The sequence below is a fragment of the Podarcis bocagei genome, assembly GCF_964188305.1.
Source record: "Podarcis bocagei genome assembly, chromosome: 1".
In the NCBI taxonomy this organism is placed as follows: domain Eukaryota; kingdom Metazoa; phylum Chordata; class Lepidosauria; order Squamata; family Lacertidae; genus Podarcis; species Podarcis bocagei.
Window position 1 is genome coordinate 137,170,171 of NC_138125.1, and position 25,258 is coordinate 137,195,428.

General features: G+C 43.7%; 1 protein-coding gene and 1 long non-coding RNA gene across 3 annotated transcripts; both read right to left on the bottom strand.

Moving 5' to 3' along the window:
* Window positions 1–540: 540 nt before the first annotated feature.
* KMO (kynurenine 3-monooxygenase) lies at window positions 541–25,089 on the bottom strand. Its single transcript, XM_081181012.1, has 16 exons — window positions 24,993–25,089; window positions 24,470–24,560; window positions 22,917–22,986; window positions 19,561–19,658; window positions 18,066–18,155; window positions 17,206–17,254; window positions 15,870–15,957; window positions 14,007–14,172; window positions 13,578–13,649; window positions 12,061–12,182; window positions 10,889–11,036; window positions 9,770–9,827; window positions 3,883–3,965; window positions 3,698–3,799; window positions 3,529–3,588; window positions 541–2,461 (listed from the first exon to the last, which is right to left on the bottom strand). The coding sequence occupies exons 2-16, from the start codon at window positions 24,521–24,523 to the stop codon at window positions 2,297–2,299; spliced, it is 1,425 nt and encodes a 474-aa protein (XP_081037138.1). The 5' UTR covers window positions 24,524–24,560; window positions 24,993–25,089; the 3' UTR covers window positions 541–2,296.
* Window positions 4,095–4,647, bottom strand: LOC308582177. 2 transcript variants are annotated; one of them, XR_014005537.1, is made up of 3 exons: window positions 4,553–4,647; window positions 4,224–4,332; window positions 4,095–4,175 (listed from the first exon to the last, which is right to left on the bottom strand). It is a non-coding gene; the product is annotated as an uncharacterized lncRNA (long non-coding RNA). The 2 variants fall into 2 exon arrangements; XR_014005538.1 differs by having other exon boundaries at window positions 4,095–4,332.
* Window positions 25,090–25,258: the final 169 nt, after the last annotated feature.

Consider the following 25,258-nt stretch of genomic DNA (forward strand, 5'->3'; position numbering starts at 1 on the left):
CTCCCTGTTAAGACTGCTTAATCACACACACCATGGAATGATCTCAACTTGCCTTTCCACTTATCCTGCCCTAGGCACTCAGAGACCACCTCCAGTTATCAGCTGTTAAAGGTCAACCCTTGAAACCCAAATACAGGGGTCTGCAACCCGCGGCTCCGGAGCCGCATGTGGCTCTTTTACACCTTTGCCGCGGCTCCGGGGCGGATACTAGTGAGGGGAGGAGGCGCATTGTGCGCCCCGACACTCCCCACTGTGGCGGGCGCTGTACTGGCTGTGACGTCGCATGGGGGCGGTGCGTGCGTTAGTCACGCACCGTCCCGACGTCACCTTCCCACCCACTGTCAGATCGCGGCTCCGGAGATATATCTGTTTTAAATGTCGCAATGGTTTTGCGGCTCCCAGGTTTTTTTTCCTTTGGAAACGGGTCCAAGTGGCTCTTTTTGTCTTAAAGGTTGCAGACCCCTGCCCAAATAGAAGGGAAAGAGGTGGACTGGCCATTCAAGCATCTACAGAGACACAGTATTTGTTGCAACAGCAGAGGTTAATATCACAGTGGTAGTAAGCCATGCATGCATGCGTTGTAGAAAGGCATAATCTGAAAGAAGTTTTCCCTCCTGTGTGACAGAAAAGGGCTCATGCCTCTTAAAGCATAACTTTCCAGCTACAGTTTTTATATGTGCTTCTATAATGCACATATAAAATAATGATAATAATGATGAAGAAATCTTCTACCTAATTGAGAAGCTCCTGTTAAATAATCAGTTAAACATTGCAGTGCTACATATTATGGAAGCACAAGAAACAATAAGCATGCTCTACACTATTGAATATTAGGTTGATGGGGTCCCCTGTTGTTCACATTCAGTTCTTCTAGGATGTAAAACCTTGACCCCCCCCCCGGCCCTTTTCTGCCTTATTAAATGGCATTAGCAGGCGGGGAGAACTGTCATCTTCTTTTAGCTCTGGGTTTCTGGGCAGATAAATCTCATGACAGTCTGCTCAGTGTACACTAATAAGGTAGGATGATGAATCCACAACTTCTTAATTCTGTACAAGACCATCAGCGCAAAAGAGACCTCAGTCAAATTGAAACGTCTCAGAGAAACAGACAGACAAAATACAGTGGTACCTTGGGTTAAGAACTTAATTTGTTCCAGAGATCCGTTCTTAACCTGAAACTGTTCTTAACCTGAAGCACCACTTTAGCTAATGGGGCCTCCTGCTGCCGCTGCACCACCGCTGCATGATTTCTGTTCTCATCCTGAAGCAAAGTTCTTAACCCGAGGTACTGTTTCTGGGTTAGTGGAGTCTGTAACCTGAAGCGTATGTAACCCGAGGTACCACTGTACTCATGTGAAGAAATACGGCACTCGGAACCTAAAGCCTTCATTCTAGCCTTGTGTATTGAAATGAATAAGCTCCCAAGCTGTCAGGTGCAAGAAGAATATTGCTTGAGAGCACATAACTGCAAGTGTATAAACCTCCATTGTGTGGCTATGATTTGGAAGTAATAAATCTCAAAACACCATTCCTGAAATGATGCGACGTGTTTTGGAGTGTCATTGTGTCCACTCTTAACATTCTCTGCAGTATCTATTGGACTAAACGTAAGATAATGAAAGGATTGTATCATTGGTCATAACTTTATTTCTTTTAAGTAGAGAATGGGTAGAACCTTCATCTGTTTCAGAGTGATAATAAGAAAATTGAATTGTGACATGTTCCATATACGTAGACATTCTCCATTGTGCTGCAGGCAAGCCTCAAGTTTGAAATTATATATATATTTATTAGTTTCTATGTGACAAAAAAGCACCACACAAAACTGAATTTTATATGCCAGGTTTATTGCTGATTCTCATTGACATTGTACGTCAATTGGTCACTTAAGAAACTGGTTGACACTTTTAAAAAATTGGATACAGATCTATTGCAAGTTCGTTCAGTGAAGCTCATAACTTTTCTAAAACTCACAAAATGCAGTTAATTTATACATGTCCTCTTGTGTGTAAAAGTTGATGCTGGTATTTGGGGAAGTATGGAAGAACAGCTTACAGGCCCTCGGGCTCTTGAGGGACACATATCATTTCTTTAGGAAGACGACAGCAGGGCACTCAAGTCTATGGCAAGTGTCTTGTTGGGTTCCATGTGGATGTCATTCTAACACTTGGATCCAGCACCATGTAGCACAGTTAGTCCTTTGGGAATACTTTGACGTTCTGACTTTCCAAGCAGAGGTGAAATTAAAACACTGAATACATCTCTCTCTCTCTCTCTCTCTCTCTTGCTTTTAACACTATTGGGTAACCAGTGGTACATTTCCAAATTTTCTGAGGCTGAGTGTCCATTTCCACAGGTTCTCTGCACATGCGGCAATTTGTAGCTTAATACCATTTCTGAGCAGATAGATGCCACTTACTGCTGTCACAGCCACAGTGAGAAAGAGGCCTCTATTAATTACCTTTTAAGAAGAAATCCAATTTGAGTCAGAAAATGTTGCAGGAGGAAATAGTTTGCAATATTTTTACTAGTCTATAGTTAATTCTTTTGGACCATTCCGCTAACTACATAAGATACCATTCAAAATAAATTTTAGAATCTTTAAAGGATCACAATAAAATATATTTATAATATTTGTATACAAAAGACAATGCACAAGTTGCTTTAAGGTATGCATAACATATCACTCCACATTTAATTTAATAAATCATATATTAAAAACCATTCTAAAATCACAATGGGCTCCAGTCATAACCATACTCAGAATAAACCCATTGAAATCAATGGTATTTATGAATAAATTGGATTCCACCCATTATTTTAAATGTACACTGCCTTTTGTTAAACAGATACTAATATCTGAGCATAAAACCCATATAAACAGAGCTTGATAAAGCCAAATAAAACACAGGTTCCTTTTTTCTTTTTTTTGGAGCAACATTCTGTCTCTTCTGTTTGTTCTCTTCCTTTCTTTCTGAACTCCATTAGGAGTGCATTTGGTTGTATTTTATTCCAAACTCTTATGTGCCTCGTCACTTGGTTTATGCTATGTGTGTGTATAAGTTTGACATACAAAAGCAAGCTATTTTGGTCTCTGGGGAGAGAGGTAAACTGCTCTCTCTGCTTCTCCTTGTATACATGTACCTTGGATCCCAGGAAAGCCCTGTCATCCATGGTTAGAGGGAACCAAATGGGGTGTGGTGGCAGACGATGTGGAAGACGGGCAGTCATCAAAGAAAGGGAGTAAAAGGTGTTTAATCTCCCCTTTCCATTATAGGAACTACTCTGAGTAGGACTTTGTTGGCTATATTCATGGGCGTAGCCGGGGGGGGGGGCAAGGGGGCATCTGCCCCCCCAAACCAAGTACAACGATAGAAATAACTAACTGACGTTGGTTCTGCCCCTCCTAAGCAAGTCCTGTCCTCCCCCCCCCACCTCCATACAAAAATCCTGGCTACGCCCATGGCTATATCACCCATAATACAATATGCTCCCAGCCCAAACAAATTCATCTAAGATGCCTCTGACCTTATTCTGCCATTTCCATCTTTGCACAGCTTCGTGGTATCGAATTCTGGAGAATGTGACCTGCATCAGATTACGAAATCATACAGATCATCACTGAAAGTGGAGGGGATGGCAGCCGGGAATGAAGAAAACAAGGGAAACCCTGCAATATAGCTATTGCTGGTCTTACCATGGTGTACAGAGGGATGATAGTGGAGGGGAAGAGGGCGTGAAGAACGTTGTCAATGTGCTTTCGGAAAATGAACCACTTTGAATTGACATGCTCCCGCATCTGAAACAACCAAGAGAAACGTCTGGAAACATCTCTCATCGTTCAGCTGCCACTCACTCTCTATTTAACTATATTTAACTTACCTCTATATAATTATACATAGCTAAATCTGAAATTGCATGATCATCAGGTACTCTCAGCTTTGAGAACTCTGGGAGACAAATACCTGGGGAAGAAACAAGGTCATTTCACTCATTACACTGAAGGTAAGTCTTGGTTTGTCACAGAGCTTGGTTTGTCACTCAGCAAAGCAGATGCAGTTTCTAATGGCTTCAATTTAGACTGCAAATTATTATTATTTATAGACAATGGAATGGGCTATGTCCTCATCACGTGATGCTAGGCAGGAGCAAAGAATTGTGTGAAGCAGATTCGACTCCTCAGTTTTCCGGATTCGCCAAGCAGCATACACTGAAGGAGTCACTGAAATAAAAAGGTCTGCCTTCTCTCTCCATGGCTCAAAAATCTAAACAAAGAAATGTGCTAGATATCTGAAAGGCAAGGAAATTATGATCAATAGACTACAGTGGTATCTTGGGTTACATACGCTTCAGGTTACAGACTCCGCTAACCCAGAAATAGTGCTTCAGGTTAAGAACTTTGCTTCAGGATGAGAACAGAAATTGTGCTCTGGCGGCAGCAGGAGGCCCCATTAGCTAAAGTGGTGCTTCAGGTTAAGAACAGTTTCAGGTTCAGTACGGACCTCCGGAACGAATTAAATACTTAACCCGAGGTACCACTGTATATCTTCACTAACAGTGCATCGGAAATGTATGTTGTAGGTGATGGCCCACTGGTGAGGTAAAAGAAACCACTGTAAGGTTCAGGTGTGATGTTTTGCTCAGGAGGTAATTTGGGAGGCAGACATGCAGAGATCTAGAATAACTGCCAACTGTTTAGCCGACATCATCTTGGAGGCAATCAGGAAAGAGGCCTGCAGCTTTTATTTTGGCTATTCTCTCCAGAGATAGAAAAACATTCCCTTCTTGGAAATGATGGTCACCCAGGGGAATTGAAGCAATTGTTGGTGCACTGGATGGGGCAGGACATGAAGGTATGTGTCTTTGAGATCTACACTCGAAATGAAAACTCCGTGGTGTGAGGACACTCAGATTGAGTTCAGAGATTCCATTTTGAATCTTTGCAAGCCACATAATGGTTGAGGAAGCGTAAATCGAGAATAGGACACCATTTTTTTCATGTTTCTTTTGACACAACCAAAAATATGGATTAGAAGCTGCGAAAGCGCTGATCTGAGGGAACAGGTGTTATGGCTCCTAAGGCGTAGGTGGGTTCCCACAAAGCAAGACATTGTGATAACAGAAATAACCTTTATTGAACTACATAACTGAGAAACGGGCAAAGCAACTGCTTATATACATTCCTGAAAGCCTGGGCCACTCCCACTCCCAACGTGACTGGCTGTCTAAAATTCCAAGCTGCGAATCATGACTCAGAGTTCAAGGGCCAATGGCAGAGGTCCAAATCCTGAAATGTTCTGTGATTGGACATCATGAATCGAATCAGAACACAGGAGCTCAGAATCCTTAGTCCAGACTCAAGCTCAGGCAAACACAGACCACTGGAAAAAGAACAGTTTCCACAAACAGAAGATGGCAAACACAAGTCTAAACCAGTGTTTCCCAAACGTTTTTGGGCAACGGCACACCTGTTAGCCGGAAAAAAATCTCGCGGCACACCACCATTAAAGCCCCGCCCCGTGACGTCAGCGCGCAGCGTCACGCCGGGAGGGACGCACAAAAGCGAAAGTTTTTTCCCTCCCCCTTGCCGGGGTGGGAGGAGGCAGCAGAGCGAGGGCAGCTGAGGCGGCGGCGGCTGTTGTGGTGGTGGCGGCGATAGCGGGCGGAGGAGGGGGCGGCGGCGGGAGTTGCTGCTGCTGTTGTTGCTGCTGCTGCCCGGACATGCCGGCCTCCTCCTCCTCCGCTGTCTCGCGATCCTCCCTTTTGCGCGCGCTGCCCCGCCGCTCGGCACCACCACCGCGGAGCCGCCCCCGGCTCGACGCGGATCCTCGCCGCCGCCGCCTCTCACCGCCCGACTCGCCCGCCTTCCTCCCACGGCACACCAGCCGATGTCTCACGGCACACTAGTGTGCCGCGGAACACCGGTTGGGAAACACTGGTCTAAACAGCTTGCAAACGTACTTTGTTTCTTGGCAAGGGTGAGGGAATGAACGTGAGGGGGTAATGGAAATTAATTTTATGAAATAACCTTATGAAATAATTCCTAAAACCCAGCAATCAGATACTGACATATGCCAGGCAGGAAGGAAAGCAGTCAGACGCCAAGCACCCCCCACCCCGGGTGTGGACCCATCCTTGGGTTCACTATTTTGCGGCTTTGGTATTGGAAAAAGTTGAGGCGTTGAAACAATATTTTTCTCTTATCTTTGATTCTATAAAGACATCTTTCAACACCCCTTCTCTGAAAGCTGACCGAAAGGTTCAGTGGAAAGGTTTACTTTAGAGGCAGCCTCAGCGTTCCTGGACTTTAGCCACAGGGAGCGTCTAGCAGCTACCTGGGATGCCATTGCTCTAGCTGCAAACTGCATGGGGTCCATGGAGGCATCTGCCATAAAAGCTTAAAGGAGTTTGGTAAGAATCTGATGCTGTCGAGTTGGATCTTGAGGAGATTGCAGTCCTCAAGCCAAACAATACACATTCAAGCACACGAGGATGCTACCCAGGCACTCTCATAGAGAGGACCACTGCATCATGGTCTTTTTGTTGTTGTTGTTGTTTAGTCGTGTCCGACTCTTCGTGACCCCATGGACCAGAGCACGCCAGGCACTCCTGTCTTCCACTGCCTCCCGCAGTTTGGTCAAACTCATGCTGGTAGCTTCAAGAACACTGTCCAACCATCTCGTCCTCTGTCTTCCCCTTCTCCTTGTGCCCTCCATCTTTCCCAACATCAGTGTCTTTTCCAGGGAGTCTTCTCTTCTCATGAGGTGGCCAAAGTATCATGGTCTTACGTAAGGCAAATTCAATTCTCCTATCAGTAGTGTCCCAAAGTTGAGTACAGTGGTGCCCCGCAAGACGAATGCCTCGCAAGATGGAAAACCCGCTAGACGTTTTTGAGCTGCTTCGCAAGACAATTTTCCCTATGGGCTTGCTTTGCAAGACGAAAACGTCTTGCGAGTGTTCCGATTTTTTTCTGCTTCCCCCCCTTTTTCTAAGCCGCTAAGCCGCTAATAGCCTTTTAGCCACTAATCCGCTAAGCCTTTAATAGCCGCTAAGCCTTTAATAGCCGCTAATCCGCTAAACCGCTAATAGGGTTGCTTCGCAAGACGAAAAAACCGCTAGACGAAGAGACTCGCGGAACGGATTAATTTCGTCTTGCGAGGCACCACTGTATTTCCTTCCTTGGGGACCAGATGTCACGATGACAGATTTAAAACTGATCTGTCTATAGAAAGAGTCTTAATATATGCCATGAATTCCAGATCCAAGACATATAATTTCTTCGCTAAGATTTAACTATTGCCTTAAGTAATAGTTGGCTGGGGTACAGCTATTAGTTAACACATCACTCTCTGGTTCAGTGGTTGATTTGTCAGGTTGAGCAGTTAATTCTAAGGCATGCATTATCTCACGTTCCAGGATGGGGGCGCTGGCCTCCTGAAACAGCCTCATAGATGAATCTTCATCTTGCAAAGATCCTTTACTCCAATTATTATCCAGCCCCCTTTCCTGGAAAAGGGTTGGGGAGGAAACCAAGGGAATATCCACATTCTCATCATCACCTATGGATGTGAATGGGGGTGGGTGGGGGTCCTTTATATCCAAATGAACCCTCTGTGATGAGAAAGGGGCAGCCTTCCTAGGTTTAACAAATTTCTTCGTTCTGCAATTGTAAGTGTGAAGCAATTATAGCTTCTTTAACTTGTTCAATAAGCGGGGCTGGGAAAGTTTGAGGGACCGAGGCAGAGGCAACACAATTGGTGGGAGGGGAGGTCTGAACCTCACGTCCCTGATCATCAGAAGAACATAAAACTCAGATACAGATAATGTGTCAACCTGAGAATGACCAGCAGGTGGCAGTGCATCCTTGGCATTCAAATTAGTGGAATCATTTCAAACAGCTGACTGCTCTGTCTCTGAAACTTTAGACTGAAGAACAATAATGGAAGAAAGATGCTTCCTGGGGTGGACAGGAGGAGCAGACTTGGTGCGTGTGCGGGAGGCAGCGGAAGACAGGAGTGCCTGGCGTGATCTGGTCCATGGGGTCACAAAGTCGGACACGACTAAACGACTAAACAACAGGCCCTTTAGAGGGCAACAAGTGCTTCAGCTTTGTTTCGTTTTCTTAAGAGGTGGTTCAGCGAAGCCTGGGTTGGCTCCGTGATAGTCAGAGAAACACAAGACAAAGAGACAGACACCCTACACAGCCGCAGCCCTGGACTGCAAAATATAAGCTCTCAACTCCGTTTGCCACAGGAAGCTGACTCTCCTTTTGCCACACCCTTGACCAGGAGAAAACAGGCCAAGTCCAGCTACCTCACATACACACAAGTGCCCGTCAAGAGGTTAAATTAAGGTTACCAGACGTCCCCGTTTACAAATCAGTCCCCATACAAAATCCACTGAAGTTGAAAAGTGTCCCCGGATTCATTGAAAAAAATATGGTAACCTTAGGTTAAATTATAAATGTAGAGGCTCCACTCCATTTGCCCATTTGCCAAAGCAACACAGAAAACAAGAGAAACAAACTGCCAGAAGAGAAAACAAACCCCTTAAATCCACAAACTAAATAGAAACAAGGACAGGAAGAAACCCTGGAGAAAAAACCAGTGGCGGTTTGCAAAAAGCCGCCAAAACACTGCAGGAATAAAGAGCATTCCTCATCTTTGCAATCAGTAAAGCTGTGAAACAAACAAACAAAGCTGCCTCATGCCTGAGAGAGAGGCTGGAAAAGAAGGAAAGAAAGAATGAAACGTTCACAGGAACCCAGGAAATTTGCAGAATGGCAACAATAACCTCAAAGCAGGGTAAAGATAATAATGCTGATCGGAAGAAAGCAGGAATGGGGTTTGAGGAGAGGTTTTGTTTTTTGGTTTGTTAATGACAGGGATCTAGAGAAGAAACAAGACAGACTTATCTGACAAAAAAGGAAAGCCAGGAGGAAGGACTGTTGCGCCCGGCAAGAGGAAAAAACTGAGGAGTCGCGGCTGCTTCACACAACTCTTTGTGGCTGCCTAGCAACACAAGGACATAGCCATCCCACTGGCTCCAGCATCCCACAAAGTACCGTAAACCAAAGAGTTACCCTCCATCTTTATTTCCCCAGAATGCTTTTGGGTGCTATGTTGACTCAGACTCAGAGGCATTCTTAGAAAATGGCTATGGAGCACCTGATAAACTTGGAAGTAGGTGAGGCCTGTGGGAGCAATGGGAGATGTGAAAGTGGATGAAGCAAGAGGCACAGCAGGGGAGGAGGGGCCAGGATGGTCCTGGAAGAGGAAGGTTGTGCATGTGGCAAGGGGGAATGGCAGATAACTCCCCCAAGAAGCTAATAACTGTCAACCCTGGTATCCTTCTGAGGAGTCCAACTGGTAAAGGGCTTGGGGACACCATCTTATGGCGCCTCCACTCCTACCCAGCTGGGTATTCTCTGCTGTGCCTCATTTCCTAAGGGAAACAGAGATCCTGGTAACGAAGGGCCAGAACTCCCTGGACTCTCTCCCTGCTGTGGAGATTGGGGTGCCATGTAGCAATATTGGGGGCAGCTTTGAATCCCAGCAAGAGGAAGCACCTGCTTGGTGGGGGTTTTCTGCAACCAACTTCCTCGGTCTCAGGAGGCCATCAGAGCAACTGTGTTTCTCGGGGTGGCAAGGAGGATGTGAAGAGGGAGCGTTTGAGAAGAGGGCAAACAAGCTGGAATGACTCTTACAGCAGCAGTTTTCATTCAGGCTCATGAGGAATATGGTCTTTCGTGACAGAAACATATACTCACATATATCATTTTGGAACTGGTTCATTAACTCATCAAAAACCAGACAGTCTTCAAATCCCTGAAGTACAAGGAGAAAAAACAGTTTAGGATAGGACCTGTGGGCTGGATCAGATGCTTTGCATTCAGAAGGTCCCAGAGTCAAACCCCAGGATCTCCAGAAAACCTGGAAAGCAGCTGCCAGCCAGCATATTTCATTTCATGTTCATTTCACTTTTAATTTGTATACCATCTTTCTATATTGCTATACATAAAGCTGTATATATGTGCACCCCCCAAAAAATCATGCATCTTATAACAATCCCAATCCAATGCAAATGTTATAACAAAAAATACAACTTTGAAATAAACAGCTTATATAAAATAAATAGCCAATAATGCATTTAAGATATTACACAAGAAAATTAACATTCAAAGTATCAATATATAATAATTAAACAGAAATTCACTCAGCAATTACAACAAATCATGACTAGACTATAATCAACAAAAATAACAGCAGCGTCACAATATATAAAATATCACAATTCATAAAAAACATGGGAAAAATCAAACGGAGCAACGAAGTCACAAACCTTATAAAATTACAAAATGCACTAACATAACTGATCATCCAGTCCAGATCCAGTATGTAATCCACAAGACTCTTCTCGCTGTGGACAACCGGGCTGCTTGAGCCACCCACAAGGCCAAAGGAAGACCACAGGGAGCTACTCTGGGAGCAGATGTCAAACACATAAACAGCTCTGTGATTTTCAAAAGACACCTGAAGGGAAGTTTTTAGCGTGTGATGTTGTGTTGTGTTTTATTAGATTCCTCTAATAGAAGGCTCACTAAAGCCCGGCCCTTTTCACATGGAAAAATGGGGTGCAACAAACTGAGCTGCTAGTTTGGTATGCTTGGGACATTTTGTCTTCAGTTTTTGCTTTACTTTTTTTAATTGGGGAAGAAGTAGCCTGAAGTGCCACATATCACAAAGCTGCATTTCAGTTCTAAAAGCCCATAAACTCTACACGGCAATGTTAAATCTTTTTAAATCACAAAGAAAAGGATTTTTAATTCCCCAAGTAATATAATTACGGAGAGGGACAAAGGAATGGCGGAGCTGACGCTCTGACTCACAGCGTTCATGCCTTGTCCGTAGAAGGGCACGACGGCATGGGCCGCATCTCCCATCAGCACACAGCGAGAGCCAAGGTGGAACGAGGAGCACTTCACAGAGACCATGGCCTGGGCTGGTAACAAAAAGTAATCTCGCATCAGCTCTTGCCTGAAATTGAAACAGCAGAGCAGGTATCAAATGCTAAATATGGCCATGTTATAAACCTAAATGGTACACTAGTACATTTTCTACGTGAAAGATTTTCTGCAGGCAAAAGCGTGGCTGAGGCTTCCCATGGGTTTCTGTGCTGTTGTAAACCATTCCTTCTGTCAATTTTTTGTAGCCATGAAAGAAACACTGATTAAAGCTTAATCCAGATATGGGAATGGGAATTTAATCAGAGTCACCAGGATTTTATAACTTGGGGTTGCAGGGAAGCGATGGGCAAGTTCCTCCAGGCTTGTTTTGTAGCTGGTCTAGTCTTTTGAGGCTTTCTTGGTAAACATCCAGAGTAAGTTTTATTTATTTATTGAACACATTTATATGCCATATTTTATCAATTATTTCAAGGCTGTTTACAAAAAGATTGTTGCATGGGGATGATTTGCTCTGCACTGGAAACTCCTCAGCTCCTGTCGACTTTTCCCTCACTATCAGCTTAAAAACCTTTTTGATCTGCTGCACCACCAGTCTGATTCCATCCTGCTTCCAAGTGGAGCCCGTCCCTTTTGCACAGGCTCGGCTTGTTCCAAAACTCTCCTGCACAGCACCACTCTTTCACACATACATGGAGACCACACAGCTGTCTGTCTAGCTGGTGAAATCCACCATGAAGGTCTTGACTTTCAGCATCCTAAATAACAAAATATTTCTTTGAATTAAGCTAATATATGATCATTTCTGTTCATAATTTTAGTAACCAGAAAGTTCATTTATAAATACTGTGATGATTTGTAAATTCCTGAAAATGAAAGATATTCCTTCTGCATCCTATTTCAAAAGGTAAGATAAAGGAGACGGATTCATTAATAACTGTTAATGCTGATTCCCTAGATATGAAAGCACTTTGTTTTGCCTTGTTCACCTCCATTGTGCCATTCCTCTCCATTTTTATCTCTCCCATTAATTAGAGCAAGCCGCCTGCAAGACTCCATTCATGTGTTCATTCAGTGGCTGTAAGTGGCAAACTTACTTTCCTATCAGAGGAATTGTGTCCGGAAAGTACATTTTGAAGAAATCCAGCACTTGGTCTCCTGTTGTGAGCTTTTCAAAATCGTCAAAAGGCATGAAGAGTGTGCATGTGAATGACTTATCCTATGAATTAAAAAGGGTGTGAGAACTTGAAAGAAGAGATATCACTGGTTAGTTTTAAAGTCGAAAGTAATTTCCTGAAATATCAGCAAGAAATAAATAAATCCCACTGATTCATTTATGTTAAATGTATTTTTGGAAACAAAGTTTTCAAGTGCTGTGGTAACATACTATCTGCATTTCAGTATATACAGTATACATTTCTGTCTAAAATACAGATGTACATTACACAGCTTATTCCAGGTCTTATATTGTTTTCAACACACATTGCAACCTTCTAATAGCCTTGGTGGGACCCCAGTTGTGGTTGAAGAACAACTCTCATCATCCCATAATAACAACATAATTACAATAAAATAAAATGAAGTTTAAATGGACAGAAAAGCAGGGTTTGAAGGGGGGAAATAAAATATGTGCAAAAAATGTTGTTTCTAAATTCTTCAAAAGTTACCTGTGATAAATATTCCCCCCCAAAAAACCCCATTTGAGCACAGCAGGGTGTCCTGAGTCTTCATCTGGATGTCCAAAATAAAACTGCTATCTTGGTGTTCTAACTAACCTGGCTCCAAACACCCTTAAGCTCAGGTAATTGAGGCGAGAATGTTACCGCAATGAGGAACAACATGAAGAAGAAAGCACAAAGGTAAGAAAAGGAGAGAGACTTTGTTTTTTAAAAATATTGATACTTGTTATATCTATTCCAGACATACCCTGGAAAGTGGTGGGATGCCTCAGTCTACCCTGAAATTAACCTCTGATCTGAAACCACAACAGGAGCATTCCTCTTCAAGGATGGAGAAACATTGCAACATTACGTTGCAGGTCCTACTGGTTGCAATTACTTTTAGATGGATGTGGGTTTTGTGTCCATTAGGTTCAACCTGTTGGCCTCTCAAGAGACAATGGAGTGGGCCCCTGGAAGTGAAGACAAACTGTTGTTTTAGCAGCACTGAAGTGCTCTCCCTGGGGCGCAACACTGGGCAGTGTGTGTCAAGGTCCTAGAGAGCCCAAACGGCAAGGTCCCCCTCTCGGCCTCACTGATGGGGCCCAAAAGAAACCAGAGCAATACATTAGGCACCCGCTGGGCTGCAGGAGTTGCCAGAAGGAAGCATACAAGGCACCATCCAACAGTCAGCGACTCCACTCTGGAATTGTGTAGGCTTTACTCCTTAGCCTTTTCTTTTCCCACAAGGCAGCATGTAAGATATTTGTTAGTTCTGAGAGTAGATAGAAAATATTGTCTCTGTCTCAGTAGGTCACTGTAATGTTTGTGCTTTGTTGTTATTCTGGTTTCCAGAAATCCTCATCTAAATCTAAACGATCCTGAAATTACATCGACATTTCAAATTATGTGTTACTACTAAAAAGACAGTTTTAAACATGTACTGTTTCTCCTACCAGGTTTGGCAGTGCAATCATCATGAATGTATTCCTGGGCCAGATGTGGAGATAATTTGGTTCCATTGCAAACTGAAAAGAGACCAAGAGAGGGGCAGAAATATGTTTGTCAATGTTTATGCAGTTGTCAACTTCGAAAGCAAGGTCTATAGTGAGACTCTGTTACCACTACAGTTGTACCTTGGTTCTCGAACGTAATCTGTTCCAGAAGTCCATTCGACTTCTGAAAACATTCAAAAACCAAGGCGCGGCTTCAGATTGGCTGCAGGAGCTTCCTGCACTCAATTGGAAGCTGTGGAACCCGCACCAGATGTCCGGCTTCCAAAAAACATCCGCAAACCAGAACACTCATTTTTGGGTTTGCGGCGTTCAGGAGCCAAAACATGTGAGTACCAAGGCGTTTGAGAACCAAGGTACGAGTGTACTTACATTTCCATCCCTTGGGGGTATTTTCAGTTCCATGTATCCATGAGGAATATATACTTGGCTGTAGTCAAAACGTGCTTGTCTCATGAACTGCTTCCGAACTGTAGAAAAGGCTCCATCACAGCCTACAATTAGGTCACAAGTGACTTCTTTTGACATCTGGTCGGATCTAGAAAGGAGAACAGCAGCAGCAGCAGCAGAGGATTTGTACTTCCTTGCACTAACTGATAATCAAACCTATCTTGCATGTTTAATTGGATATTACAGTATTTTCAGTGGTGGCCAAACCTGACATCTGTTTGCTTGGACCTCTCTTTGTAGCATGACATTTTAAGACCTTAAGGGTTTGCTATTTTTCTTTCTTAAGTCTGGACTTTATAAAACATATCACACACAAAATCCACACTGAGTTTTGCTCAAATGGATTTGAGAAAACAGGGAGAGAGAAGGTTAACTTTCTTTCCAAGTTGTGGGTCGGAAATAACCCTGAATATTCCAAAAAAACAGCAGTTGACCCCTGAAATAGTATGAAAAATGCAAGTATACGTAAAACGGATTATGCCATTTATGCTGTTTAGTCCATTCTTCCATTTATTCAAGCAGCTGTAATCTTTTCAAAACATTCTCTCAGGCCTGTGCATACTGATTTCAAAAATTTTAACACAAAAAGCCGCTCTTGTTAGGCTTGTTCATACAGATACTGTACAAGCTGTCTCCGCATATATACAAGTGTTAGTGTGAAAGAGTATACACTAGTTGATTTGTAAAGTTAAACAGTTGTGCAGACAAGTACACAGACTGTCCACTTGATAATGTTACATTTGTAAAACTGTCCTGAGCGTACAGTTAAGTCATTTGTGTACATGGACACACAGATTATACACTTGTTGAATGTAACATGTAAACAATCCTATTGAATGTTTGGGCACAAAAATCAACATTTTGCCCTTTATTTTTAAGAAATTATTTATTGAGGAGGAACTGACATCTTCTGATTATGAAGATACAAGTATAAGCTACTATGTTATTAGCTCAATGAAAGAGGCAGCTATTATTATATTAGTGATAATTTTTTTCCGTCATCTTCATGCTCTTAGCCTACAAAACTAAACACATTTACTAGGGTTTAAGCCCCATTGAACACAGTGAGGCCAGGGGTGGAGGAAGGGTGTGCAGTGGGTGCGGACTACCCCGGGTGTCACCACTGAGGGGGGTGACTAAATGCTGTGCGGCACTCGCCTGCAGTGTGCCCAAGCCACAGGTCTCTCCTGGGAGAGACGTGGTGGCTAGGGCGTGCACAGGCTCTGCGCTGCCCAAACAGTCTGCCCACTGCCTCCCCCTCCCCAGCTGTAGGGCAGCTGAGTGGGAGGAGGCAGACTCCGGAGGCCCCGTGGTGCCCTGCCTGTTATGTACTGAAGTTCTCACCCTGGGCCAGCAGGGGGATACTGTAGATAGTTATGCAAATGAAGGATCGAAAGTGACATTCAGTGATTGGATAGTTTTAGAAAGTTGTTACAGTAACGTGGTACTGGAGCTCTATATAAGCAGGCTGACTGAGCCCTTCAGTTCAGTTCTGTTCTGGCCTCTGAATAAACAAGAGCTGTTGAAGAATCGCTGTGTCATCTGATATGTTCACCCACAACTTAACACTGCCCTCACCCCGTCCCTATGGGCAGCTCACCCCGCCCTTGAGTGTACCACCCCGGGCTCCCAAGCGGCTTCCTCCACCGCTGAGTGAGGCGTACTTTCAAAGAAACATGCAAAGGATTACACCCCACCAGACCAAGAGGGATGGACAATGTCAACTTGCCCTTTAGGTTCTGATTAATTATCAGCATGTTCAGGAAGGATGGAGATAATGATTACCCTGAAAAGGTCAGTGTTCCCAGTTCCACATTGCAGTGAAGCAGTTTGTGTCCAAAGTATAATTTAGTATTGGGATATTTCTCAGCAGCTGTAGAAAGACACAGTATTAAATATATTGTCCTGAACACAAATATGACCCAAACTGGGAGCTGCATAATGAAATTATGTTTTCCCTAATGAATGGCTGAACAGCTATTTGCAAGGTAAAGTTCATGTAACATACTGTTATGGATTTGCACGGGGCAAGGATCCCCCAAAATTCTTGGGCACCAGGTTCTCCCCAGAATTTCTGAAATTAGTAAATGTGAGGTCTGAAGCCAAGCCAGCTTCCTCGTGAGTTGGGCTTCAAGAGGTGCCATCCAAGAACAAATGCAACGGTGGTGACAGTCTATACCCTGACAGGTGAGACATTCAGCAGCAGACAAGAAAGGGGGAGGTTGCCAGGATTATAGGGGGCATGAGGTCACCACAGGAAAAAGGGCTGTCTGGGGAATCTTCTTGTGACATTTGAATCACCTAGAGAGTGAAGAGAGTAGCAGTATTCAAAGTTATTATGAAAGTGGTTTGAACACATTTGCTGTATTCTGAGGTATTTGTTTTTAGGGAAGAATCACTGGCCGGATCTAGAATCAATCTAGTTTGATTCTAGATCAGGCCATCCATAATAGTGGGTGGGTTTACCTGATTAGCATTTGATACCCCTTGATTAGGTTATCCATGACTTTCCCTCTCTGCACCTACCCCAGATTAAAGAGGAGGGAAGTGGTAATAACCTTCTTGTTATATGCTCTCCTTGGCATATGTGTGGATACACAAACACTCCCATTTCCAAGACCACTGACATCTGTCCTTACAAGGACACACTATAAGGTAATGCAAAATCTCTTTGCAATGAGCTTTTATTTTCAGAATAAAACCAGTTTCTCAAGAAGTGCATTCAGGGGCAAAAAATGTGCACTAGATCCAGATTGTGGATGAGCTACATAGTACTCCTGTCTTCATTGATTCCAGAACAATCTGTCATATGTACGCAGCCAATACATATCCAAACCACTTCTCCTATAATTAGAACCATGGCTTAGCTTTGTGTAGCACAGCAGCAGAACTGGGAAGGAGCAAAACAGCCATGAATTTTACTGTAAGTTTCTGCCTGCTAGTAGTGCATTCACACCAGCCATGGTTTGGATTAGGAATATGTGCACATTCGCCAGTGAAGTAGCACTGTGCTCAGTCTTTCTTATATCTCATTTTGATTGAGTAATTACACTCTGCATCATCTGAGTCTTTAAGAGGTAAAAAAAAACTGAAAAAGGGGGTGGGCAGGAATCATACATACCAGTTAGCAGATCTTTGTTTAAATTTGCTCTATCTACAGAGAGAATGTACTGCATGGGGGGAAACACATAAGACACAGAATAAGTTTGAATGTCTTGTAACATATATGAATGGTCACAGTTAAGTCAAGAATCTCCTTTCCCTAAATTTCCATGCATCACAAACCCAGGACACAGAGGTCCTGTGATTTATTACTACCCCAATCTGGGTTTCCACATACTGGAAGCTGTGTGTCTTTACTGCTCTCCTGAATGGAAGTGTGCTGGGACTCATCAATCAAGGAGCTCTTGTTTTTACGGTGACTGGCATGCAAGAGAAACCGCAACATGATCTCCCACCATTGTCAGCAGAAGCCGCGCTCTGGCTGTGCCACTGGGAAAGTAGCCCAAGTGGCTTGTCATGACATCCAGATCCTGACTTCTGGTTTGTTTTCCCAAAACAAATCACAATCAGGAATCCAAGAACAAACCTTGAATATCGCTCATGGTTTGTTTGGAGAGAAATAAGCTATAAGCCTGGGTTTGGGCATCATGAGAATAAAGGTGTGCTGGCCTGTTTTCCAGAGTTGTTTTGCAGGTGACTCAGTTTTCAATGAGAAGGATTCTGAAGGGAGAGGAATGTAGGAAGATGCCCAGTGCACTCCCTCATGTGTGCTTCCAGTATAAAAACTCTCTCAACTGAATAGCTGTCAACTTTTCCCTTTTCTTGCGAGGAATCCTATTCAGAATAAGGGAATTTCCCTTTAAAAAAGGAAAACGTTGACAGCTATGCTCAATGGAATAGTAGGAATTTGCTATTATACACAAAAAGACACCACTAAAGACTAAAAACTATTTTATAAAGGGATGTTTAAAATAATACCTGGCTCTTTGTCCCATATGGAATTGAATATTGTTTGCCTGAGAGCGTGTGGATTCTCCTTGCTCTCATAGGTATGCCTTTAGACACAATCTGAAATCAGAAAAGAGAAACATTTGCATCTTAAGAGATAGGGCATCTTTAAAAGTAGCAAGCAACAGGCTGGAGTTCCCAAAGGTTCTAAATCTTTGCAGCTTTTGTTGTATTTTAAGTTGTGTAGAACATGACTTTAATTTTTTAATCATTACTTATATGGTTTTTAAAAGCACTGATTTTAAACCATTACTTATACAGTGGTACTTCGGGTTACAGATGCTTCAGGTTACAGACTCTAACCCAGAAATATTACCTCGGGTTACGAACTTTGCTTCAGGATGAGAACAGAAATCATGCTCTGGTGGCATGGTGGCAGCGGGAAGCCCCATTAGCTAAAGTGGTACCTCAGGTTAAGAACAGTTTCAGGTTAAGAACGGACCTCTGGAACGAATTAAGTTCTTAACCTGAGGTACCATTGTATTTATTGGTTGACTCTGAACTCCAGAGGTTGGTATCCCTTGGCTCACAAGCCATATGTGGCCCACCAAGAGGTTTTGGGGGGGTTTTGGAAGGGGGGCAAGACACCTCACCCAAAAATTCACACACACAATATTATAATACATAATACATTGACTGTTTCCATAGGCCTCCTGATGTCGTTCAGGTGCCAAAAGGTTTTCCAAAATGTGTCTCCCCCCCCCCCCCCGCTGATCTCTCCACAGCCACTTCTGTTGCACTTTGGCCCTTGGAGAGTTGAGCAGGGGTCAACGCAGCCCTTGGCCCACAAAAGCTTTTCTCCTAAGCTCCTTCCCTGCATCACCACTGGTTTCTCAAATGTACTCAGACCACATCTCTCCTGTGATTAAATAGTTGCAATGCACTATTTGCTTATCTATTTCTAGGCATAATTAAAAGGGCTGGTAGTTACCTATAAAGCAGTAAATAACAGGGGGCCCAGCTATTCTCCCTCCCTTTCTCTCTCTCTCTCTCTCTCTCTATATATATATATATATATTCCTCAACTCTACTCTCTATGTCCCTGGAGATACCAGGGAGTTAACCTGGGTCTTTCTGCATGCAAAGGATGCATTTTATCACTGGGAAATGGCTCTGCCCACTTAAGCTGTATGACTGAAACTGGAAGGAATCCCGTAAGTAACTTTCTGTCTGGCATTGAAAACATTTGTATTAAAAACCTGTCCCAGACTGCAGTCTTTCCTTGGAATGAGGAAGATGATTATTTAAAAAAGATGTATTGCTCAACAACTAAAAAAAACAATGCCGGTGGCTTCCTATGAAAAGCTCAACAATTCCGCGGTCTTCCTAAAAATAACTTTCAGGGTGTCCTGGTTTTAAGCTCTTTTTAAAACCCTTGGTTCCTTCAAACTACCCAGCAGTCCAATACTGAAAAACCCAACACAAAGGCATTACATTTTGTTTCATCCTTTAAATGTACGGTCACCTGGTTTTCCAGCCCAACAGCCTTGAGAGCTTGCCGTCCCCTGTGAGACAAGGCCAAATTAATGCTCCTGCCACAAGCTGCATCGGAACCACGGATATCTGAAATGAAACGAGGTGGCACTTTCGTCATGTGTGTGACACTGTTGCACTGGATGGCCACATTAATTTAGAAAAAGCTTCTACAGCCACTGCTGTTAGGTCTATTATAGTACACACTCACTTTCCTTAGGCAGTGTCAGGGACCATGCTGAGGAGGGCTGCACTGAGGAGGAATGGTGGGAGCCTCCCCCTGCTGCTGAATCTTCCCAGGAGCAGGAGGACAGTATAGATTTGGAAAAGTGGTTTGCAGAGGGACATAGTTCAGAAGGCAGAAGCTGGGAAATACTGGACGGGGAACAGCTAGGAGAAGAAGCACTGGGAGAGAGAGAGTTAATAGATTCACTCTCTCTGGAAAGCATTCATCCACTCTCCCCAAGGTCAGGAAGAGCTGATAAAGTGGCAGAACAGAAAGCACAGAGGGTAGGAGCTCAGGTTACAGTGACATGGGTGACTAGGGAGGAAGGGGTGGAACTCTTAATTGGGAGCACCGCCATTCCTAGGAAATGGATTCTTTGTTCTCTCACTGTGATCATTAAAGTTTTAACTGGTAAGTTAAACTGGTAAGTTAAATTTCTAACTGGTAAGAAGACTCATTTTCTTTTGTTCTGCTTATCTACTGCCAAGGGTGAAGGAAGCTGATTCCCTGATGCCTGACAGGCAGCCACAACCTTTTGTGGCTGGCTGGAAAATAAATAAATTGGGGGCTGCTTGGGGAAAATAGAAAATAGAAAAAAATTCAAAGAATTCCAAAGTAAACTCCAAGAAAGGGACAGGCAAGCAGGAAACAAGAGTTGGTAACCCCATCAGCCACTGCAGTGCCCCTGGGAGAGTGTTTGGGCATGGTGATAGAGTCAGCATTGGGGAGTGTGAATGGGCCTAGCATGAACATGAAGAGCAAGTGAAGGTGATCTGAGAGAGGGGGGGGGAAGGTAGTCTGAAAGCAAGCAGAGGTTCAGTCTGAGTGAAAGGCCCCCCAACACAAGACAGCTTCTTCCTCAAGGTGGGAAAGCTAAAAAGCAGAATGTGTTCCCCCAGTGCAAGAGAAACTGGCTGTGCTGGACTGCTTGAGAGGCAGCATGACTGTCTGCACTGGCCTGAACGAGTCCAGCGTCCACACCATCAAGGTGTGCAAAGAAGGAGATCCATGGGGCTGTGGCATCAAGTGCTCCCTTACCTGCCAAGGGTGTGCCAAGGCTTTAGTCAAGACTGAGAAGACATTAAACCTGTGGCTGGAAAACCTGAGTCAGAAACGGGTGCCTGTTGATGGACCTCAGCGACACCAAAAGGCTCTCTCCCTCTGTGCAAACATCAAAGCTTCCAGAGGGTGAGCAGCCTGGAAAAAGGAATTCAAAGCCAGCACCGGCTGGCTTCACGCTTCAACCTCAGGAACATGCATATTTCCAGGGAGGTTGCACTGGCAGACAAGGAGGTGGCAAAAGGATTCCCCAAACACTTTAATCAGCGGAGAGACAACAAGGGATATGTGCCCCAGCCAGGTTTTGATGCAGATGAGACAGGACTTGGGGGGGGGGGGAATGCCTGACCAAAAGGGAAAACCAAGCCCCTGGCTTCAAAGCAGCTAAAGACCCTGTGACTGGTCTGTTCTGTGGCAATGGGGCATTTGATAAAGCCCAGGGGCATTTGATAAAGCCCAGGATTTTTGTACAGGTCTGAAAGCACCCCTGCCCTAAAAGCAGAGTTTGAAACTCCCATTGTTCTAGGCACATTTTACGACAGGGAATTTCATTAGTGCGAGTAGTTTCTGAGCTCTGGGTGCAGTCCTGTGCCTAAGATTTCAGAGTAAAACTGCAGAGTGGAAGGGAAGGAGGACCTTTCTTTGCCTCCCCACTTCCAGCTACTCTCTGAAGACTGGAGAAGAGACCCTCTTAAGAATATCAGGGGGGTGGGCAGGGGAAGGACTAGACCATGTGAAAAATGAACATAATATTTTAGTTGCGGTTCATTCATTTTCAGCTTTGTATTCTTGGAATTAAAAAAGTACGCTGAGACATTCCGTTGTTGCGCCCATAGCTTAGGTTTAAGGTGCCATTTAGCTCCTAGCTTTCATATCTCAGTTTCTAACACTGCCTAAAAGGCAAGAATAAGAACCTCCTGTCTGCTATGGATGGTTTACGGAAAAGCTGAAAGAAGTCCAGAAAAGAAATAATTTGTGAAAAATTGGATGTGAAATTAGTATGTGTTTTTGTTGTAAACTAATAAAAATTATTTTAAAAGAAAGAACCTCCTGTCTGTGTTTCGGCAATCTAGAGAAAAGGCCTGGGTGATGGCAGCACCCTTTCTGGACGGATTTCCTTTGGATGAGATTTGCCAGGTCTTAGTCTTTAAGGGCCAGCCCACCCATGAGGCAAGGGAAGGCGACCACCTCAGGCGGCAGGATCCACAGGGGCAGCAGATCCCAATGTAGCTCTATTCCTGACTGGACCTGGTGGGGAAGAGGGAGCCATTTTGTGTATTGTGCGGCCCTTGTCTTCTACAATGACAAAAGACACCCACCTAGAACTATCTAAGGATTTTCTTGTCTCAAGGGGAGGAGAAATGTCATTTTCAAAAAGTTGTTTCTGCAGTGTAGGTTTTAAATGTAATAAACAGACGACAACAACATAACAGCCAGGGTTGCCATATTTTGAAGAGCAAAAAAGAGGACTTTTGCTGACTTCTGCTTTTAACTATGGATCGCTATGACGACTCTACCCATGAAAAAGAGGCCGTGTCCTGGAAAAAGAGGACATATGTCAACCCTAGTAGATGGGTATTTATTGAAGTGTTTTTGGATTATTATTGTTCTGGGTTGTTCTGGATTATTTTTTGGAGTCTCATGCCTACTTACAATATTTGCTGTGTATACACAGAGGTTCCCACTGCAAAAATATAGAACTTATGACTTCAAAATATAGTTTTACTCCACTCTAAAAAGACAAGCAGATGGCAATAAATAAAAGGCTAATAGACTATATAGATAATATGAAGAGACAAATTCATGGATAGGACCATCAGTGGCGCCTTGTCATCATGGCAATGTTCTCTTGTGGCAGGCCTCTAAATATCAGCTGCTGGGAGTTGCAGCTGGGAAGAATGTTTTTGCTCTCGTGTCACGTCTGTTGGCTTTCCATCGGCTGCTGTGAGAACAAGTTGCAGCAGGCCTCTTATGCTCACAAGTAAGCAACCTCAACATAAGTCAATGGGATGTGCATGCATTTAATTTCTACTGCAACCCTGCAAGTATCAAAATGCACATACCTGGTCTGGTTTCATACATTTCCACTATAAAGCCCCTTCTTGCAAAGAAGCAAGCATTTAAAGAACCCACCTGCAAGAAAAGCATTAGAAGAATTTTAGAGTCGAATAGTGTACCACAAACAATGGTACATGGAAAGGGTGTGTTATGTGTTGAATGCAAACATTCTTATATCATCAGATGAATGTAGTCCTGACATTGAGCCACTGCACAGGATTCACTAAACAAAAAGGAAAACCCTTATACACTTCCCAATAGCTCATTGTGAGCCGTGCTGACTTTCTGTTATTCATTGAAGAAGAGAAGCAGCATTTGTGCCTATATCCAAAGATCTTTTCTGAAGTGGCCCTTATATTTTGCTGGCATAAAGGTTCTCTTGGCAACACTGTAAAGTGAGCGGGGGGTGCTGCTGATGTATACAGTGCCTGTAGGCTTTACACTGATGTAATGCTGGATCATCAAGAAGAAGAAGAAGAAGAAAAAGAAGAGTTTGGATTTGATATCCCGCCTTTCACTCCCTTTAAGGAGTCTCAAAGCGGCTAACATTCTCCTTTCCCTTCCTCCCCCACAACAAACACTCTGTGAGGTGAGTGGGGCTAAGAGAGTTCAAAGAAGTGTGACTGGCCCAAGGTCACCCAGCAGCTGCAGGTGGAGGAGCGGAGACGCGAACCCGGTTCCCCAGATTACGAGACTACCGCTCTTAACCACTACACCACACTGGCTCTTGTGCACTGTGCTTCTGTGAACTTGTACTCTTCAGCCACTGTCGACCTCTCCCCAAAGTCTGCATCTGTGAACGGAGCAGCGTGGGGAGAATTGTGAGGCAGCTTCTGTGTAAACTGAAGGAACACCCTAAAATGCATCAGACACGCCATGGAAGCTGCAAATTGTAGGGAAATACAGGCGTTGATGCAAAACCCCAAGGTTCCTACAAGCAGTTTGAGAAGCACTAATCTAGTCAGCTAGTTCACGGACCCAGTTAAGGGGAAGCAAACAAGTGTTAAAGCATGAACTGTATAAGCAAAGATCTGTGAGAGCAAAAGCCCAGGTGCAATTCTTTGCTATCTCAGAAACTGTAGCTTATTTGAGTTTTATAGCTACATGTTTGCTATATGCCCAGAGTTAAGACACTGGCTCAGCAAACAACAAGTTAAGTATGAGTTGGCATACGTAGCTTGTTTCTCCAAAATTTGGTTTATTTTCCAGCAGCTCTTGTCTTGTACCTTTGTATCTTTGTGAGTATCTGGAGTTGAACAAGCCATGGTTTAAGGAAGCATGATGGGGTGCACATAATACTAAGCCACAGCTAAAACAAACGAAGTTTTCTGAGCCTGCAAAAACCAAGTCTTCAAATCCTAGTTTACTGGCAGTAAACAACCATAGTTAAGCTGTTGCAGAGAGTTCACACATAGCACTAAGAAATGATTTCTTAAACTATGGCTTAGCATTATGTGTGAACCCACAGTGATGTATCTTTCTATATAAAAATAGTCAGCATTTCACTATTGGACTACCTTTCAGTAAATCATTAGAGAACAAAATAAAAGTGTCTTACCAAACCTCCTCCAATAATGGCCACTTTTTTCCTCTGCGGAGCTGAAAGATCCATGACTTTTTTCTCCAGGCAGAGTGCATGTATATGTCTCCTGCTCAACAGAAAATGTTTTAAGGGGAGGAGAAGTGGCAGTTCATTCAGACTCTACAGCATAAATAGAATACTTCTGAACATTTGACAGGGAGCACTCAAGTGGGATTCACACAACCTGCTGTTTCTTCCATCCCAAAAACTTCACATTGGTCAGTGTCAATCTAACCAATATTGAATACATTACTGAATATCACATGCTCTGTCAAAATCCTAGAGACCAGCTTCTTCTATCCATCCCTGCTGATTAAGGATCTGGAAGCCTCCTGCAGAGTTGGACCTTTGAGACATGTTTCCCACTGTCTTTCCTGTTTGATCACTTACTCCCATTCCAGGCCACTAAAAGTAGCATGATGGCGGGGGGGGGGGCATGGAAAGGAAGCATGTGGGTTTTAATAAAATTGATTCTAAGTTCCCTAGGGTTGTGGAATACCTTAGCTCCTCAGGCTGTTACTGCTGCAGTGGAGAATGGGCTGCCGCAATCTGGTCACATTGTCCCACCTGCACTCTGTCTGGGTCCAAAGGGCAGGTCAGTGATGGATGATGTAAGTGAAGTTGACTCACTTTTCCTGATTGATCTGCTGTGTGTATGTTTTGATGGAGTTCTCTGTCAATGATTCACTTGCTATCCTTGGAACTAATCCATGTCTTATATGGACTTTTTGGCACTCCTTAGAAGGCCTGGTGGCTGTGTGGCGT

What these genes read in the sequence shown, in the direction of transcription:
- KMO (XM_081181012.1), bottom strand. Translation starts at nt 24,523, where the DNA reads ATGGATCTTTCAGCTCCGCAGAGGAAAAAAGTGGCCATTATTGGAGGA. An exon ending in CATATGGGACAAAGAGCCAG is followed by an intron (nt 17,255 to 18,065) that starts GTATTATTTTAA and finishes CCCCCCATGCAG; the next exon opens with TACATTCTCTCTGTAGATAG. An exon ending in TCATCCCTCTGTACACCATG is followed by an intron (nt 3,589 to 3,697) that starts GTAAGACCAGCA and finishes AATCTGATGCAG; the next exon opens with GTCACATTCTCCAGAATTCG.